This window comes from Crocodylus siamensis, chromosome 4 (assembly GCF_052110815.1).
Source record: "Crocodylus siamensis isolate JL-2025a chromosome 4, ASM5211081v1, whole genome shotgun sequence".
Classification (NCBI taxonomy): domain Eukaryota; kingdom Metazoa; phylum Chordata; order Crocodylia; family Crocodylidae; genus Crocodylus; species Crocodylus siamensis.
The window spans coordinates 6,337,239-6,354,945 of NC_143398.1; the positions used below are offsets into that span (position 1 = coordinate 6,337,239).

The 17,707-nt window shown below is 48.6% G+C and overlaps 1 protein-coding gene across 1 annotated transcript in view; it reads left to right on the forward strand.

The window, feature by feature from the left end:
• PLXNA4 (plexin A4) overlaps window positions 1–17,707 on the forward strand; it is a 533,592-nt gene that overhangs the window by 39,335 nt on the left and 476,550 nt on the right. The window contains exon 3 of the mRNA XM_090041550.1: window positions 10,074–10,256. Coding sequence (XP_089897676.1) covers window positions 10,074–10,256 — 183 coding nt within the window. The remainder of the gene's footprint in view (window positions 1–10,073; window positions 10,257–17,707) is intronic.

Sequence of the window (17,707 nt, forward strand, 5' to 3'; positions counted from 1 at the left end):
GAGACAGTACACCGGATGCCTCGTAAACACAGGAGGGGCTAGCTACTCCAAACACGTGTATAGACGTGTGTGTGCATATCCTAAAATCAATGGCTCTTATGCAAGAGACTGAGAGATCTGTTTTCTCAGTAACGTGGGGAAGTTGGCATAACAGATGGACCATTTGGGTGACATTAGATCAGGAGGAACAATGTAATGTTTTCCCTGTTTCAATGTCAGGACCATGTTGCTGTCAGTATTCCAAAATATAATAGGATTTGTTCAGCTGATTTATCCTGTAAACAAGTGATATTATCCAGGCGCACTCTTGAGTACAGAGGGACGTGGCCAGCGAGAGAAGGGAGCATGGCGAGATCAGGAGGGAGTACTAAATGCATTCTTGTTAATAAGGGAATGACCCATTACTTACCGATGGAGGGGGGAGGCTGGCCGAAAACCTGAGCCAAGAGGCACGTGAATGTAATTGCTGGGGCACTGCTGTTGAAAGCAGTCCACTGTAGCTTTCCCCATACAGTCCTGCTCCTAGATGCAGGCCGAGTTTGGGCTTAACGGCTCGAGTGAAATTATACTTCACCGGCAAGAGTGCTCTGAATTCCTTAAATGCTGATAGGGAGTAAATGGGAGTTTTTATTTTCATGGTATTAGTTGGTTTCACTGTCACTTGTTTATTTATTTATTTTTGGTGAAAACCAGTGTTTTTTTTTAGTTCGTCTTCAGTTTGATGGCAGCACTGGATAGAATTCAGTTCTCCCTCTCCCTTAGCCCACTTGAGCTAAAGGAGAATCTCCATTCTTTGTTAGCCATACGGGGCCTTTGACATGCAGCCAAACTGCTGTATTTCTCCCCATAAAAGAGCAATCGCACATACATGTAGCTTCACTGCAGCACTTAGTTTACTTTACCAGCACTGTTGCGAGGTTTAATTAATGCCTTTAAGCAGCTCTGGGATCACTGGGTGAAGGTGTTTTCTGAATGCAAAACAGCATTGTTGTTTAATTTATATAGCACTGTTGGCGTGCGTGGCACTTTGCAGCCCAAATGATAATTGTGCCTGTGTAACAAAATAATAATTATAGTCGTTGTAATTCAGCAGCAAATCTCTTGTGGTTCTGGCATTGGGACACATCTGGGCTCCGTTGTGCTGGGTGCTGGGAGCCACCAACTGTTGCCATTTCCCAGGTGTCATTTACTGGGAGATGCAATACACAGCAGCTTCCAGGAAACGCTCAGCATCTTGCCAGGTTTTAGCCCCTCGCCTACTAGCATGTGCAGGGAAGCAATCAAAGCCAGAACAGGTCATTTTAGGTGCCTCTTTTCTGCTGCATCAAGATCGGGGCCACATATCTTTTAGTGTTTAATGAAATAAAATATACTTTATCCTGAAGAGTTTTGAAGTGCATTAGGTAATTACGGTGGGCACGAGGAGGTGAGAGGATTACGCTTGGCTGATAAACTTCTTGGAGTTTGTACAGCACCTGGCACAAAGGGGTCAGCATTAACAAGAGTTTCTAGGCCCTACCATAATACCAATATTAAATCATAGGGTTTTTTCTGTTCTTGGTCTAATGCCTCTCTCATCATTGTCCTGAGCGCCTAACCGGAAAATGTACTGAATTACACCGAGATCTTTCTGTGCACTCTGGAAACGCAGTCACCTCCAAGGTAAAACTCAGCAGCTTTCCATAAAAGTGTCCTTACTTTTCAAAAAGAGAGACATCCCTTAGTAAATGACTTTCTTCTCCGTAATGGAACTGTAGCCCCGCATTTTCCATTGTAGCAGCAATGTAAGCGGTAGAGTGCCATCGTCTCCTCTGTGCGTGATACAGAGCTTTGCTGCTGGAGTACGCTCTTACAGAAGAGCTATTGCAGCTGGCTTGATCAATGCTTCACTTTTAAAAATATCCCCAAATGCTTATTTACCCCAAGAGCCATAGTGGCTTCAAAGGGGCGAGTATCTCATGTCAATAATCTTCTGCGGTGTGAAAGGTTTGGAGTTAATTGTGGAGCTCAGGGGAAGTGCTGGGGCTGAGGGCTCTGGAGACCGGAGTCTTCTGTATATCCTCCCCTGGCCTGATCTATATCTTCCCCCTACCCTGAGCCAGCAGCTTGGCTCTGGCAGGGCCCCAGGGGAGTCCCCCATCCTCCCACGTTCAGGAGTAGGTGTTTATCTAGTCTATCTGGCCACCTTGTCTGTGGGCACAGCCTGTGCCTACAAAGGAACTGTAGGCCTAAGTCTTAGTGGCCACTTCATGACCCAAGTTGTATGGGGGGTGTTGGAAAGCTTGATGAGTTAATACCTGAGATTTGGAGAGGCCTGGTTGTTTTGCACAGTGCAAACTGCATGTGTACAAGGCAGGCCTGGCTGGAGACAGCTTTGGCCTCAGAACTTGTCTCTTCCGTGTGTACAGTGATGGTGCATAGGTGTTATGATGTGGATCCTTGTCCACTAAGAACTTCCTGAAGCCTCCAATGCAGCCTTGTATCCTCTCTCAAGGCTTTGACAATTCAGCTTCTCTGTTTTCCCAGGGCTGGGCCTGATTAACTGGCATGGCTGGGAATGAGGTGACCGAAGCTCAGGGATGATGCTTGGAGGCAGAGGAGGCATCTGGAGAATGTGGTAGTCAGATTCCATCTCAGGATGGTCCTCAGTGTGGTTAATGACTTTCAGCAGCAGCCAGAGGTGCCTTTTTTTGTATTTGGGGTGGGGGGAAGGGGATGACCGTGTCCCCCTCTGCAGTGAACAGTGCCCTTTGGCTGCAATGAATTGCTTGTGAAGGCCATTCAGAGATGTCAGCTGATGAGGAACCAACCTGCTTGTTTCTGTAAGTTGGTTTTAGGAGTTGAAACACCAGTGCCCTATGTGACCGGTCCCAGGCTGTCCATGAAGGAGAAAATATTTAGAAGGAAGAGCTCCTAAATGATCCAGAGGATGAGCATGGTTCATCCAGCCCATTCATCACTGATCTTTCAGAGAGTTAGGGTAGGCTAATGCACAACTCTGAAAGGAGGTGACTTTAACAGCAAACATCATTTGCAACAAGTCATCAGAGGAGCTCTGTTTAGCACGAGGCCTGAAGACTAGAGAAACCTGTCAGTCTCCATAAGAAATGCAGCCTTTTCTTCAGGAAATTGCAAATTTTACGACGTGAGGTACATGGTATAGACTCCCATAAAGCCGTGTGCCGGGAGAACAGCAGTCACATAAATGCAAGCATAAAAAATGCCTTTGCCACGTTACGATGCTACAGTGCTCCGGAAACTTGACACCGGCCCTTGAGCTGACGCTTAAACTCCAGACCTAAAAACCAAATGCTTGTCCAAGTCCTAGTCAATTCAACTAACTTTCCCCCCGTTCTTGAATTACGTTTGAGTGAAAACCTCTTAGCATAGTGGGTGCAATTTCCTGGTAACTGGTAAAGTTACCATAACTGCACTGTCATTTGTACACAGTGACATGTAATTGCATGTTAACTGCTGCTGTGGTTGCACGAGTGAAATGCAGTGTGCAATTAGGATGTAATTCCAAGTGCTGGCCCGAGTCCGACTTCCATTATATCACAGAGCTCCCCGGGGCCAACATGCTGCGTGCCGTTCGGTTGCATGTTAACTGCCAAGGAGAACGTTTGCTTGGTGGCTTGTGTTTTCTTTGGTAGGTTGCCCTGGATTTCTAGTCTCTGGCCTCGAATCCTGGATGCTGAAGATTTACCAGCCCCTACAGCCTGTCTCTCCAAACCCAGGGGCAGAATTTGCTCATGCTTTGGTCCACTCTGGAGTTTCAGCACCCCAGCCAGAGAGACCTCCTCTGCTTTTGACTAGGAGGCTGCGCCCTGTGGGGAGATGTCAGGATGGGGTAATGGCAGGGGCTGTCTCTGTCTCCTTGCAAGGACTCAAACGCAGCCTGCCAATGAGTCCTTTATTCCTGTTGGCTATTTGGATTGGCTCTGCTGGAAGCCTGAGCGGCGTATATATGCGTTTCCTCATGCAGCGGTCTGTCTGTAGCCAAGCCTGTGATTACAAGTGTGAGTAGCCAAGTACCTGCCACCTTAAAAAGAGAGCCTGTTAGGTATTAGCTATAAATCAAAGGCAGGACCTGGCCACTGGGGCTAGCTTGATCCCTAGTGAGTCCTGGGGATTGCTTTGGAGACTGTCGAGATCTCTGGAAAACCTCCCCGGTGCTGCTCTGCACTTTGATGAGGGAGGAAGGTGCTGCCAAAGCGAAAGTGAGGAGGAACTGGGGATGGCTAATCCTTTATCTAGGATTTACCCCAAATGTGGATTAAGCTGTGTTCTGTAGCTGGGGCTGTTTGGAGACAAATAGCTAAAGCAGATGTTTAAAGGAGAATTGAGGTTTATTATAGCCACTCTGCAGGCTGGCCCCCTGGTCTCTGGCACTCAGACCCCTGCAGCTATGCCAAGCTGCTCTCTCCTGCCCGCAGAAGTGAATGAGGTCATGGGAAGAGGCGTGCCGGAGCTGTAATCCCTCTACTGAGTTACGGCTTCTTGGGAGCCCTGGAAATCCCCGGCGGGGGCAAAGAAAAGGGCCCAGGATGCAGCAGCCGCAAAGCAGCCTTTCCAGGAGGGCTTCGAGGAGTTAATTATTTATTTAATGGGCTAAACTGAGAACTCAGTGTTCCTGCCAGGTGCCTGCACCATATCGAGCCATTCTTCACCCATCCTTCTTACTTCACCAGCGGATGTAACGCTTGGCCATGGTGGCGCATGGGTTGTAGCGTCACAGAGAAGCAGGGCTGAAAGGGACCTTCGGAGGTCATCTAGACCAACCCGCTGCCTGAGGGAGGCTCATCCCTATCCAAACCATCCTATTCAAATCCATTTTCTAACCTCGTAGCCAAACTACACAGTCAGCCCTGACACAACAGAAAACATAACACCCTAACCTGCCACACGTAAAGCAGGGGGACAACAGTGGCCAATGTCTTGATCCTACGGTAAAGATTGTGAATGTGTACAGAGGAAGGCAAAACCCCCCACAGTCCACACCAATCTGGGCTAAAATTCCCTCCTGACCCCAAATGTGGCGATCGGTCTCACCCCGAATGGAGGGACAAGACCCTCTAGCCAGGAACCTCCGGGTTGAAGTCCCAGCCCAAACTCGAGCCATGAAGCCCAGGGGCACTGGCACAGCCCTGTCAGAATCCCCAGCCTTGGCTGCAACCAACATGCGATGCCTTTGAGGACGGCTTAAAACCCCTCCCGACACACGTAGCAGTAGCTGGGGGTATTGCTGGGGGTATCCCAGCCTCATGTGGGTAGGTCAAGAGGGTAGATTAGCACATTTTAGGCCACTGAATGCTGCAAACCGGGGGGGGGGGGGTAGGGGACGGATCAGTCTGGACAGGCCCTGCGTGCCTGCTCCGTCTTGTGGTATCCGTTCTCTGCACCCATGGGAGACAGGACACAGGGCTAGGTGGCCCCATGGGCTGACCCAGGGCATGGGTACTTATATCCTTATGAAACCTAAGCCCTCTGCTGATCGCCTCACAGGAAGGGGACCATCCAAGCAGAGGCAGGGTGGTTTTCCTCAAGTGTTCTGCCAACGCCCCTCAGTCTGAAGCCAGGGAGGCAGCTGGGACTGCTTCAAGGCTAAGTCGGTCTCAGAAACTGCCAGGTACTTCCCATGGAAATGTCAGATCTGTTGAGGGTGGAGAGAGCGAGGATCTAGATTGCTTCCAAGACCCTCTGTCACTTTGGCAAGCTTTACTTTTTCCCCCATGTTTCAAGCAGGGGTTTCTCATGGGGAGAGGAGAAGTGAGGTATGTCGGAGGCAGGTATGGAGCCCCCTTCTCCCGGTCTCTCAGCCCACATCTCCCTCATCACTCAGATCATCTTCCCATCCACACAGCCTCTGCAGCGTAATGTAGTTTTGAACTAATGAGGAGAACAAAAACTGAAAAGCCTTGATCCTGGTCCTGGAGCTGCCTCTCAAGTGGCCTAACTGATCCAGCAGCTACGCGAGAGCATCTGGCATCCCCATTGCATGAATGCAGTAGCCTCCACTTCTCTTCTGCAAAGGGGTTCATACCAAGAGCTTAAGCAAGAAGACCCCCGAACCTTCAGCCTGGCAGCTCTATATGGTCTGTAGGAGTGTCTGAAATAGAAAATAAACCTACACTTGGACTTGTAACCCCTCCATCACAAATCTAAGCCTGCATTAATGTTCTTCCTGACTAAAGGACTTGGCTTTCCCTTACTTGGGCATTTGCTGTGAATGCAACAGCTGCAAAAGGGCCAGGTGATGCTAAATGGAAGGCTTCCTACTGCCATTTCTGCAGTTGATCTCCAAGACAGGATCACATGAGATGAAAATAATTTCCAGTTGGAGTGGCCCTTGCTGCCCTCAACCTGGTTCCTAGAGGAGACAGCTGCCTGCATTGTTGTCTTGTTGGCAGTTGCAGCACAGAAAGAGACTGAATAGCCTACGGGGGGAAAATGTGATTTTTCTGTGGTTTTGAAGGCTAGGGAATATTGTGGGGCACCTCGGCCCCTGAGCGTCGTCTGTCCGGGGGTAGCAGGAACTTCGCTGTCCGGGAGAAGGCGTGAGCATCGCTGCTGAAATCCCTTTTGCTGCCTTTTACATCTCGTTGCAGAAAACCACAAATTCACCCTGATGCCGGTGCAAAGCCAGACCTGGCCTCAACCAGAAGGAAATAAGCCGCAGCGGTCAGATTATTAGGTCTGGGCCCTTTCCAGGATGTCAAGCCGCAAATTTGAGTAGGAATTGTGAGATAAGATTCGAGGACCTGCGTCATTCAGGAAGTCAAACCGTGTGATCTTATTAAGCCTTCCTGGCCTTACAGCTGATGAGCTAGAGAGGTCAGGGTTTACTGCGGGGAGATTAATGAATGACCTGTATGGATACTTTTGACACAAGGGCAGGATAGCCCTGGTAAAGGATGCCCAATGTTCACCTCAAGTGCTCAGCTACTGTCATGTCTGATAGTTTGGGTAGGTGTCATGTACTGGGTTCTGTGTTCCCATGAATGCACCCCTCTTTTATTTTTTTGTAGTGAAATGCACCTTTTTTTCCCCCTTTGAGGCCATAAGAAGAGAAAGGAGGGGTTTCTCCCCATACCAGAAAGGTAGCGCATATTTTTTTGCCTTGGATCTGAAATCAGTTTTTCTCAATGTCTGTCTGATGATGATTACATCAGGCTAGATGCACGCTTGGTTTTGTTAAATATGTGGGACACCAATTGCAATGACTCAAATGTTCTCTGAGGTTTCTGGTCAAACTGGGCCAGCCTTTGCGTGACTTTTGGTGCTGTTCTGAATCATGGGATATAACGATGGCCAGGCTACACCCGATCTAACTGACTGCCCTATCTCTGACAATAATCAGCACCAAATGTTTCCGAAGCCATGTCAGAAAGTGTTAAATAACCAACTCAGGTTTTTCTTTTTTCTTCTTGACTTCAGGCAGGAAGCGGCCCTGAAACACAAGTGGGACTGTGTATATTTGGACAATCAATCCAGCCTTTGTTCATATCCTACTATTTGTCACAATGCTGTTCTGCCTCATTTTATTCTGCAGGTTAATTGCCAAGTGCAGTGATGTGACCCCTTGGATCAGTTGAGTGTTGTGAGTTTTGCCATGTATATCCAACCTGAAATGTCCACCAGTGGGTGCTTGGGATCTGGAGCTTTGGCCTGTAATTGTTTTCTTACTGCTTTATTTAGTATTGAAGGTATAGCTCAGATGCTAACAATTCCTGCAGGCCAGAGCTTCCCAGTGCCTCCTTCTCTCGTGAATCTTAGGTGCTTGTAACTTTTTGCCCACATTAATTTGCAGGTGAGAACAAAGCCGATCGACTCGAGGCATATATTGCTTGTGAGCTTAAGCAAGGAGCAGTTTGTAAGCTACAAACGTAGGCAGGAGAATGGGAGTCCAAGCGACTATTGTGGTTGTGGCCATAGGTGACTGCTCTAAGAGTAGAAGTGAAATGATGCAGACAGTGCCGAATGAAGCAGATCAGCTGTGCTGCGACACATGGGGGGCATCTTGTTAAGTGGGGAAAGCCAGGCCGGTACTCCCAGGGCTTGAGGGACCCTATTTTATGCGGGAAGTTTCAGGGTGTGCAGAACTGGCCCCATAACCTCCTACAGCATGTTCCCAGGGGGACAGATTGACCTCGGAAGACATGGTCCTTGCCTTGTGACTTCCACAACAAGTCAGGGCAGCTCTTTTCCTTTTATAGCAAAATATCTTCTTCTTTTGATATCAGCATATCTCCCTTAATGCAAAGATTTCATAGACATTAGGGCTGGAAGGGACCTTGCAACATCATTGGGTCCAGCCCCCCTGCCCCAGGGGCAGGAAGTCATCTGGGGTCAGATCACCCCAGCAAGATAAGCATCTTTCTTTTTGTAGCAAAATTTACAGGCAAACTATATGGGCATGCATGCTTTTGAAATAGGGTTGGGTATGTAGAGAGGGTGAAGGGTTCTGGGCTGCCTTGCTGTCTTTCCGTAAAATAAACTGATGTCCTCTGCTAATCAGCTGCACAATTTGACACCACCTTTGTGTGGCAACAGTTTGTGGTGCGACAAGGGGTATGGACTTTTGTGTGGCAGCAGTTTGCGGTCCAACAAGGAGTATGGACGCCTGTTTGCTCGTGCTTTGCACTGCCGTGACAAATTTTATGGTGGCACGAAGGTGGCAAAAGTTGCCCTACAAAAATGATATAATCTAACTTTGCACTTAATTACATCTTGTAAGTCTTGGCCCTGTAAAATACTTCAGCATCTGCCTAACTTTAAGCATCTAATGGACCTATTGAAGTCAGCCCCTGCCTTAGCAAATGTGAGCCATAGCCAGGACTTCATGCTTCTTGCTGTGTAGTATCTGGCAACCAGTTTGGACTTCACGGTGGCAGCCCTGGCAGAGCTCTAAAAGCCTCCATTGCCCCTATTGGCACTGAAGGACAGGACCTCTCTCATGGGAGGGGATCTACACAGTCCCTGTCCACTGCTCTACCTACTGAGCCATGCTGCCTAGAGGTAGGGTAGGATGCTGTCTGCTGCTACAGCATACACATGCTCCACTGAAGGTGCGTGGCACGCTATCCAAGAAACCTGAGCAATAGCTATACCAAAATCCTGCACCGTGGTTGCTGTTCTCTGATGGCTGCACATTCTGGGCCCTTGCAGACAGAGCTCCACCACCAAAGACCTCTTTGTTGGCAGTCCAAATGAGTTCAAGTGCAGGAAGGGGGAACGTGGCGACCCAGTAAATCTTAGTGCGTATGTTCAGTTAATCAAGCTGTTGGGACTTTTCATATCTCCCCCCACAAACAGGAGGCCCTTGCACAGGTCACAGCAGTCATGAGTTTTCCCTGCAGAGGACTCAAGGGGAATGAAACCCTTAGCGCCAGCTCCTACTCTTCCTATTTGCATGATCCTATTCCAACGCAGTCGAGCCCCTGAGAAACTGGTGACCACAGCAAATGGGTGCACCCTCTTGCTCGCTGCTTTCTGTGATTTAAGCATGAAGGCCAAGTTGACAGCGTGGGTACAGAAACAAGTGATTGTCAAGGGCTTGAGAAAGGCAGATCAGATGCCTGATCAGTGGAATAGGATCTGGCCTCTAATGACTTCATCCTCACAATCCTCCGTGGGGTAGCTAAGCATTTGTAATCTCCTCCTGAGAAAACCAAGAGTCAGGGAGCGTCAATGGCTTGACCAAGATTTCTGGCAGAGGGGGAGTAGAGGCCAGAAGCCCCGATTTTGGGATTCATGGGCACACACCGGGGATGGGTGAGTTGACATTTGTGGTGATGGGGGTCTTATTAGTTCTGAAATGATACAAAGATAGGAAAAGGCTGGCCCACTGGATGAGGTGCTGTGTTTCGGAAGGACCTAGGTCCTGCCCCTGGTTCTGGATGTTGGGCAACTCGATTCACCTCTTCGTGCCTCCGTTTCCTTTCTTTCTGTCGGTCTGTCTCTCCAGGAAATATCTCCTCCTACAGTTTTGTACGGTGCCCGGCACAGCCGTGGTCTGTAGCGGTGTTGATGTTCAGTGACCCTGCGCTCACACTTTCTTCTCCTGTTCACAGCTGTTAACGATTGACGACAATTTCTGCGGCCTGGATATGAATGCTCCGCTGGGAGTATCGGAGATGGTGCGGGGCCTTCCCATCTTCACTGAGGACAGGGACAGGATGACGTCGGTGATCGCGTATGTCTACAAGAACCACTCGCTGGCTTTCGTGGGCACCAAGAATGGCAAATTGAAAAAGGTAGGCTCGGCCCATCCTGGCCTTCTCTCTGACTCAGTGTTGCTGGTCCCTCCGGAGGCCGGCTGTCTTGAGATGAGTAGGAATGTGGTTTTTTAGCTAGGGTGCACGGTTTTTCATCAGTTCTATTGTTTTGCTGGTGGTGAGACTGCAACGAAAGGTGTAGGCAGATGCATGCGAGTGAAAAGACCTTCTCTTTAGGCAGAGTCTGTCAGAAGATGGACAAGTTTGAAAGCAAAGCCTGGATCTCACTACCCCTGTTCTTGTGCAATGGTGCAATGTTGATCCGAGTGCAATTTTTTCAAGTTCAGACTCTGTCTGGTTGAGAGGTTGATCGTCAGCTAGCAGAGCGCTTTGGGGGACAAAGAATTTACTGGAGTTGTGGGGGTTGTTAAGAAACACAGCTCGTGTTTTGGAGATGTTCCTTCATCGGAGCAGAGCGACTAGATATGCCTTTGCCCCAAGCTGCCTGTGGATTTTGTGGTTGCTCTATCTAGGTCAGGTTGGGCGTTCATGCTAAAATAGAAAGAAGAGCTGTGCCTGAATGGTAAAAAGCATTGTGTTTACTGGGTAACCACGGCCAACTTAATATAAATAAATACCCTTTCTGGAATATCATGGCTTACGTCTCACAAAGTTACTCTGGCCCTGCTACGTGAGCCGTGCGTGCCTCTGGCTTAGCTGTAGCTTTATGTTACAACAGCTGCTGTAATTTGTCACTTGGGGCAATTAGCTTTGGCTTCAAAAGGCAAAAACTGAGATTGAGGGACTTTTACCTGTAGCTTTGGCAGGCATTTTGTTCTTCAGCTACCGAGTCCTGGTACACGTGATCTTGCAAGGGTAAAGATGGGCACCGTGCCCTCTCCAGAGCATTGCATAACGTTGTCGGTGTTTGCCTGCACACTTGGCCTGAGGGACGTTCCTGCTGTGAAACAGCGTGTGTTGCAGGTGGGACTGTTGCTGCTCCAGACTATAATGAAGATACTCTCAGGGATGATGTTCCCTAAGAGGCCAGGTAGGATGTGGGCTGAGCGGTCCTCAGGGAGGAGCCTCAGAAGCTCAGTGTTGGGGTTGGAGATTTGGGCCATAGCTTGTGCTGCTTCCTGTTCAATTCCCTTTGCAAAGAAAAACAGCCTGCAAGAAGGGAGTGTGTGTGTGTGCAGAGGAGTGTGTGACCACCTACGATTTACCTTCCCTAGGTTGTACTTTCTATCCTCTCTGATGTCATTGTGGACGGTCTAGTTTCCTGGCTGTGCGTGGAGTCCATCAGGAAACCAAAGAGGCTCAAATCACAATTTTTTTCTGAAACATAAGGCACGCACCTCTCCCCGTTGTGAGACCTTTATAGGCATCTTGCAAAGCAAGTGAAGGCACAAGCCCATTTCTTTTGTCCTTTGTAGGTTTGTGACGGGCTCTAGAAATTGATCCCTTTTTACCGGAGAAAACAGAAAACAGGGACATCCAGGTTGGGAAAGCTTTGGTTTTAACTGTGTGCAGTGGTGACCAGAGACATCCTTACAGGGTAAAGAATGAGAAGCCGCACCACCGATGGTAACCTTGGAGAACTGCGGTTTTATTCATGGTTGCTAAATCTGAACAATGTTCTGTCTACAGTAGCTAATAGGGAGTAGAGGTGTGAGAGCAATCCTGGGATTGCCATCTGAGTGGGCTTTGAGACAGCTTTCCCCATGCTGCCGTTGTCTGGGGTTGTGCTCTTTGCTTGGTTTTGGCCTGGCTAATATCAGGCTTTCTGAAACAGGTCCAGCAATCCCTGAAGAATACCTCTCATCCCATGTTCCCCATTGCTGGGAAACCTGTCGGTGCTACTGCTTGCATCCTTTTCAGCCCTGCACCTGGGGACCCTTCTGAGCTTTGAACACCAGCTGCCTTCCCTCCTCATCTGGGAAAGTGGTGCATCACCCTGCGTCTCTGGCATGGATGGCAGAACCCACTCTCGAGCCCGCCCGGCCCTCCTGATCACATGCTGCTAATCCCGAAACATGGTGGGGGAGTTTATCCACAGGTGCCCATCCAGCCACTCTTCACATTTCAGTCTCCACAGTGCTGGAGACCTACCGTGGATCATCTTCACTACCATATTTCTAGGACTGGGTCTTGTGAGCAGGAGCAGACAGCAGTGCTGGGGAGCTAGTGTAGACACGACGTTCCCCTGCGTTGCAAGGCCTCAGCCCTGCTATTAGACTTTCCTGAGAGCTTCAGTTTTTTGCCTGGTTTCTGGCAGCTTTTGGGACCTTTTTAGGTTTCTCGCATTCAACTGGAGTTCTAGATCAGGAAGTGAGGAGGAGGAGAGGCTAAAAGGGATATTTCCATTGATGCTGTAACTGCTTGCCCATCTTGCTGGTATAATGCTAGATTATTATGTTGGTTAAGAAAATACCTCCTATGGGTCTGGAATAGTTTCTCGCGAGAGATAATACTCAATCATGTCACCATGGCCAGGGGTTTGATATTGTCTGGTTCCTGCTGGGTCCTAGCAATTGTGTTCACACACACATGTACTAAGGCAACTTAACAAGGTGACTTAAGCCATGTTGGAGCAGCACATGCACACATGCAGCTCCTTGACATGCTGGCAGCGATCTTGTTGACTTATTTGACTTAACTAATGCAACTCAAGATAATCCACCTCAAAGGTGCATTGTCTTGCTCTGCATTTAATTTGACTCTGTTCCACATACGTGTGTATCCTCTGACAGTTAAGTCAACTTAAAAAGTTAAGTTGGCTTAACTCTCAGAAAGTTAGTATGTGTGTATGCACCTGATGGTATTTCATTACTATTTCCCCTGCAACAGGCTGGTTGCTCTCTGCCAGTGCACTTCTGGGTCAGCCCTGACAGTTGTCACAGATTTTTCCATACATTTGCTTGTCTTGAAGGCATGAACTTTATGTATTTGTTGATACTAAAGGGTTTCCTGCTAGGAATGAGCAGAAACTATTTGGGTAGACTTCTTTCTCTGCAGCCTAGGCTTTATTGATGAGTGTGCGTGCATGTTTTTTTTATATGAAAGACACAGAACATATATCATGTTCTTGATGCACACCATTCGTGAGAGCCCTGCAAAGTACCCACAGCCATAAAGCAATATCAGTTGGTTGATACACAAATGTTATACATGTCAAAGGAATTTATCCAATGACACATGCAATAGAAGTAAAATATTGTGCTTTACAAGAACGTATCATTAAAATGAAAGCTAGTAGCATATCAGGAGTCTGGTCATGTAACCAAGACAACAGAGAAGAAAGAAAAGGGAAAACTAAGATAAAGGATGCTGGGGTGGGAGGTAGGGAAGAGAGTGAGGTAAAATCAAAGATGATATAAAAGAAGGATGCAAAATGCAAACTGACCTGTAGGAAAACAAGAGGGCAAGGCCCTCTACTGCCAAAGCTCCTAGCTCTGCTTGCCGGATCCAGCGGCTCTGCTGGCCATGTGAGATGAGAGAAAAGGAATAGTGCAGGACTAGGAGGCCCAGGTTCGATGCTTGCATTGCCACAGGCTTCTTGTGTGACCTTGGGCATGCCACAGCATCTCCCTGGGCCTCACTTCTCCATCTGCAGAATGGAGATAATACTCCCCTTGCCCAGAGGAGCATCAGGAGTATTAACACGCCAGTCACTGCAAGCAGCAGTCAGACACACAGCCGCGGGAGTCATAATAATAAGTATTTAAACTAGGCAGCTCATGCATTCTTGGATGGGATACGAGCCCTGAGTCCTGACTGCCTGTGGTCATTAAAGCTTTTGTGGTGCTTTTCAGAAGAAATATTTCACTTCTGGGGCTGCGGTGGGATCCCAAAGTCTATAATTGCTTCCTGCTGTTGCTGTTGGCTGGGGTGCTGTGCTGCCATTCTTGCCTTGAGCTGTTTAGCATTGCTGCATGCCATTGTTTCATTGCCACGTTGCACTCCAGAGGTGGCTGCGTTGCAATGGCCAGCACCGACACTCCTCTACAGGACATATTGCGTCAAGGGCCGTAGGCGGAAAATTCCCAGGCAGAATTATTACTGGTCTCCTTTCTAGTTCCCAAAGCATATTGCTTTCTTGAGGGTTTATTTGGGTTGTACTCATTTTGGTTACTTCCAGGCTCTGTTTTTTCCTGGTCTGTATATAGCAAACCCTGGACGTATTGGAAAGTAGTGTAGTTAGTACTACTATTTGTGCCTCTTGCAAACCAGTTACCTAAGTAAGCCAAAGTTTCCTCTAGACTATTTAGATCTCTGCTTTATGTAGTTTTACCTCTCTTGTCTCTGCTCACAGCATGGATTAAATGCTCAGCTCTTCTCCGGAGTGGCGGTAGAGGGCTAATGGACTACTGCGGTATAGCTGATGCTGTCTCGCAGGGGATCTCAGCTACTGTGTTTTCAGACTCCTTTTCTTACCAAGCGTGACTATCTGATTTATCATCATTATCTGCCAGTGGGTAGTGGTCAGAACTGCTCTCCACATCCTATTTAAGCATGCCTTAGTTATGCAGCCGGGAGGCATGGCTGTTCGCTATTTTGGGGGCAGAAACATTTTTTGTGGCTGACAAACAGTTTAGTTGAAACCAGACTTTTTTAGTGGGAGAATGTCAGTTCTGCTGAAAGTTTCTGCGCGCCCCCCAGGATTTTTAACCAAAAGATATGCTTTGGAATTGGCTTGAAAATATTGTTTTGTTCCAGGTTTTTAAACCGTGAAAAAGGGAAACAGTGGTAAGGTAATAACCCCCAAATGTTTGTCAGCTTGGAAACAAATGTTCCTGTTTAGAACCGGCTTAAAGCGTCCCATGGGAAGCAAGGCCTTTTCGAGTAAAAGTATTTCAGAGGAAGATTTTGTGTGCGAGTACGTGTGTGTTGTGTGTATTTTCTGTCAAGACTTCTTGCAGGAAGAATTGGCCTAAATACTGACCCGTTACCTTTTATGTCCTATGACTGTCGCTTTTGATATCAAACGCCGTCAGCTGGAGATGGCCCCAGGGATTGTCAGAGTCTGCAGTAAATGTTTGGCTCATGTTGAGGGGTGAGGGTTTAGGTTCGGATCTGAGAGTTCTGAAATCTGTGCTCAGCATTTGCTTTTGTCCTAAGTATGGGCAATGTGTGGACATTGGTGGCTTTTTAAAAAATCTATCACTGCCTTATCCTGAACTGCTGCAAGAAATATTTTGCCTGTCCCAAGGATAATAGGGAAAGTAGGATCCTAAAAGTCGAGGGTCCCGTCCAGGACAAAAGCCACCGAGCCTATTTAGAGTGAGACGTTTCTTCCCAGTCCTCCAGAGGGGTTGAATGCACAGTTCTGGGTTTGTCCCAGTGGCATGCTGCGGCTAACTAAGTTGAAGAGTAAGTGCCTGCCTCCCACCCATCATCAGACGGGAGCACCACTGGTGCCACACATTTCACCCACAGGGCTGATATCTGGGTGCCAAAATGGAACAGCAGGCCATTTTTTTAAGAGGCGGGGAAAGGAGTTGTTGCTAGCTTGTGACCCAAGGGGGTGGCATTACCAGGATCTTCAGCAGTCATGGCTTCTCCAGTTGGGAAGTGCTGTAGGACAGACAGGGAAGAAGCAGCTGAAATGGCACAGGGGTGTCTAGATTAGTGGCAACCCAGAGCTGTTCCCATAGCTCTGTTTTGAAGGGGAGGGACTGGAAGATGCTCCGGGATTGCAGAGTCCAAAGCTCCCAATCCCGCCTTGCATGTGCAGCCCTTGTAGGGGTCAGCAGGGGACTCAAGTCATCTCAACAAGGGTGTGAGGACTTTACAACACTGCAAGACTGCAGTGTCCAAGTGTCACCACCTTGCAGCTGTGGTATCCCAAGAGAAGGGCATGAGCAGGAGGTTTGCTCTATAGGACAGGCCCTGTTGATTCATCCCCATTGGGAATCATTTCTAATAATAAAATCACAGGCAAGCATGTCTGGATGGGGCCTTCAGAGGTCACCTAGTCTAACCACCCACCAGCGGCAGGACTATCCCTCTCCGTTTCTCCCCAACCCTCATCAAAGCCGGGATGTAATTGGGCACCGTGCCTTAGTCAGGGGAATAATAGATTTATTTATGCACAAACAGTTTACCAGGATAAATAAGCATTGGAGAGGGGGAAAACACAGCCGAAGAGAGAGTGGTGGTGGTGGCTGTGTGTGGGTTGGTGTAATTGGGCCGCACGGCTGCAGAATACAAAAGCAGCGCGTGGCGAGAGGAGAGAGAGCTGTTTGTTCCTTTCCACCTTGGTGCGGTTCCTACCCAGATGGCCGGAGCTGAAAAAAGAGCCCCTGGTTTTTCATGCGGGTGTCTGGTAAGTGCAAGGGAACACGCTGAGCCCTCGCTGTTCTCCAGGGGATCAGGTTTGGGAACACGCAGGGGATGAGGAGTCCTGCCTGGTTCTGATATTCCCTGGAGGTTATTTTGCGGTAGACAACTAACTCCCCACGAGGTGAGATGACGGCGGGGAGAAAAAACTTCCTTCTCCACCTCCTGCTTGGAAGGAGTCTGGCTCATGAAAGTGAGGAGGGTTTTTGTGAATGGACTTGACTGCACTGGAGATAAGGAAGAGGAGTTTTCTGCTGGCAGGTTGGCTTCGCCCATCCCTCCAGAACTGCGTGAAGCCTTAGCCGTCTGCTCAGTGGTCATGGGGCTGGGAGCTGCTGTTTTCTTCGCTGGTGTGGGATACTTATAGGGACCAGAGTTCTCTGTTTTTCCTCCAAACAGGTAGAGTGCTATACTTAAGAGATCCCTGCCAACATGTTTCACTCCTGCCTCTGGCAGGACCATGTCTGAACACTTGTAGTTCAGTTGTGTGGGACGTACCCGGCAGGCCTAGGGACAGAAATTACACACAAACCAGTTTGAGTCATCAGAAACTGGTTTAAACTTGTAACAGAACAGAAGCTCAGTGCACATTACCTAGTTTCAAGATGGCTGAAACTGGTGTAAGATAAACCTGGTTGAATGTAGGATCAGACTTAACTGATTTAGGTCAAATCGGTTTATGAAACTTCTGTACCAGGCCCCTTCCTGGTTCAAGTTAAATCACAGTCCCCCAGAATCCCAGCATGCTTTGCAGTCCTGGGCTGATTGTGCTGTCTGCTCCAGAGAGCAGGGTTGGCCGCACTCCTCTGCTCCCTAGCTGGAGCAGTGAGGCCTGGCTAACAAAGGGGAAACCCTGATGGGGATGCGGCCCAGTCTATGGGTGGGGGGGGGATAATGCCCCCCACCCCAGGCAAACACCAGTTGAGGTCTGGGGCTAGGGAGGGGGGTTAAACACCCCTTCCCCTACTCAAACGTACTGCTGGCTGCAACTGTGAACTCCAAATCCCAGAGGTACCTGGAAGCCGGAAGAGAAAGTGATGAGCAATCCTGCAGAATCCTGTTCCGGTAATTCTGGACTGAAAATCCCAGAGACCTCAGGGGCAGCAGGAAGAGGAAATGAACATACAGCCAGAACTGTGCTCTAGCGC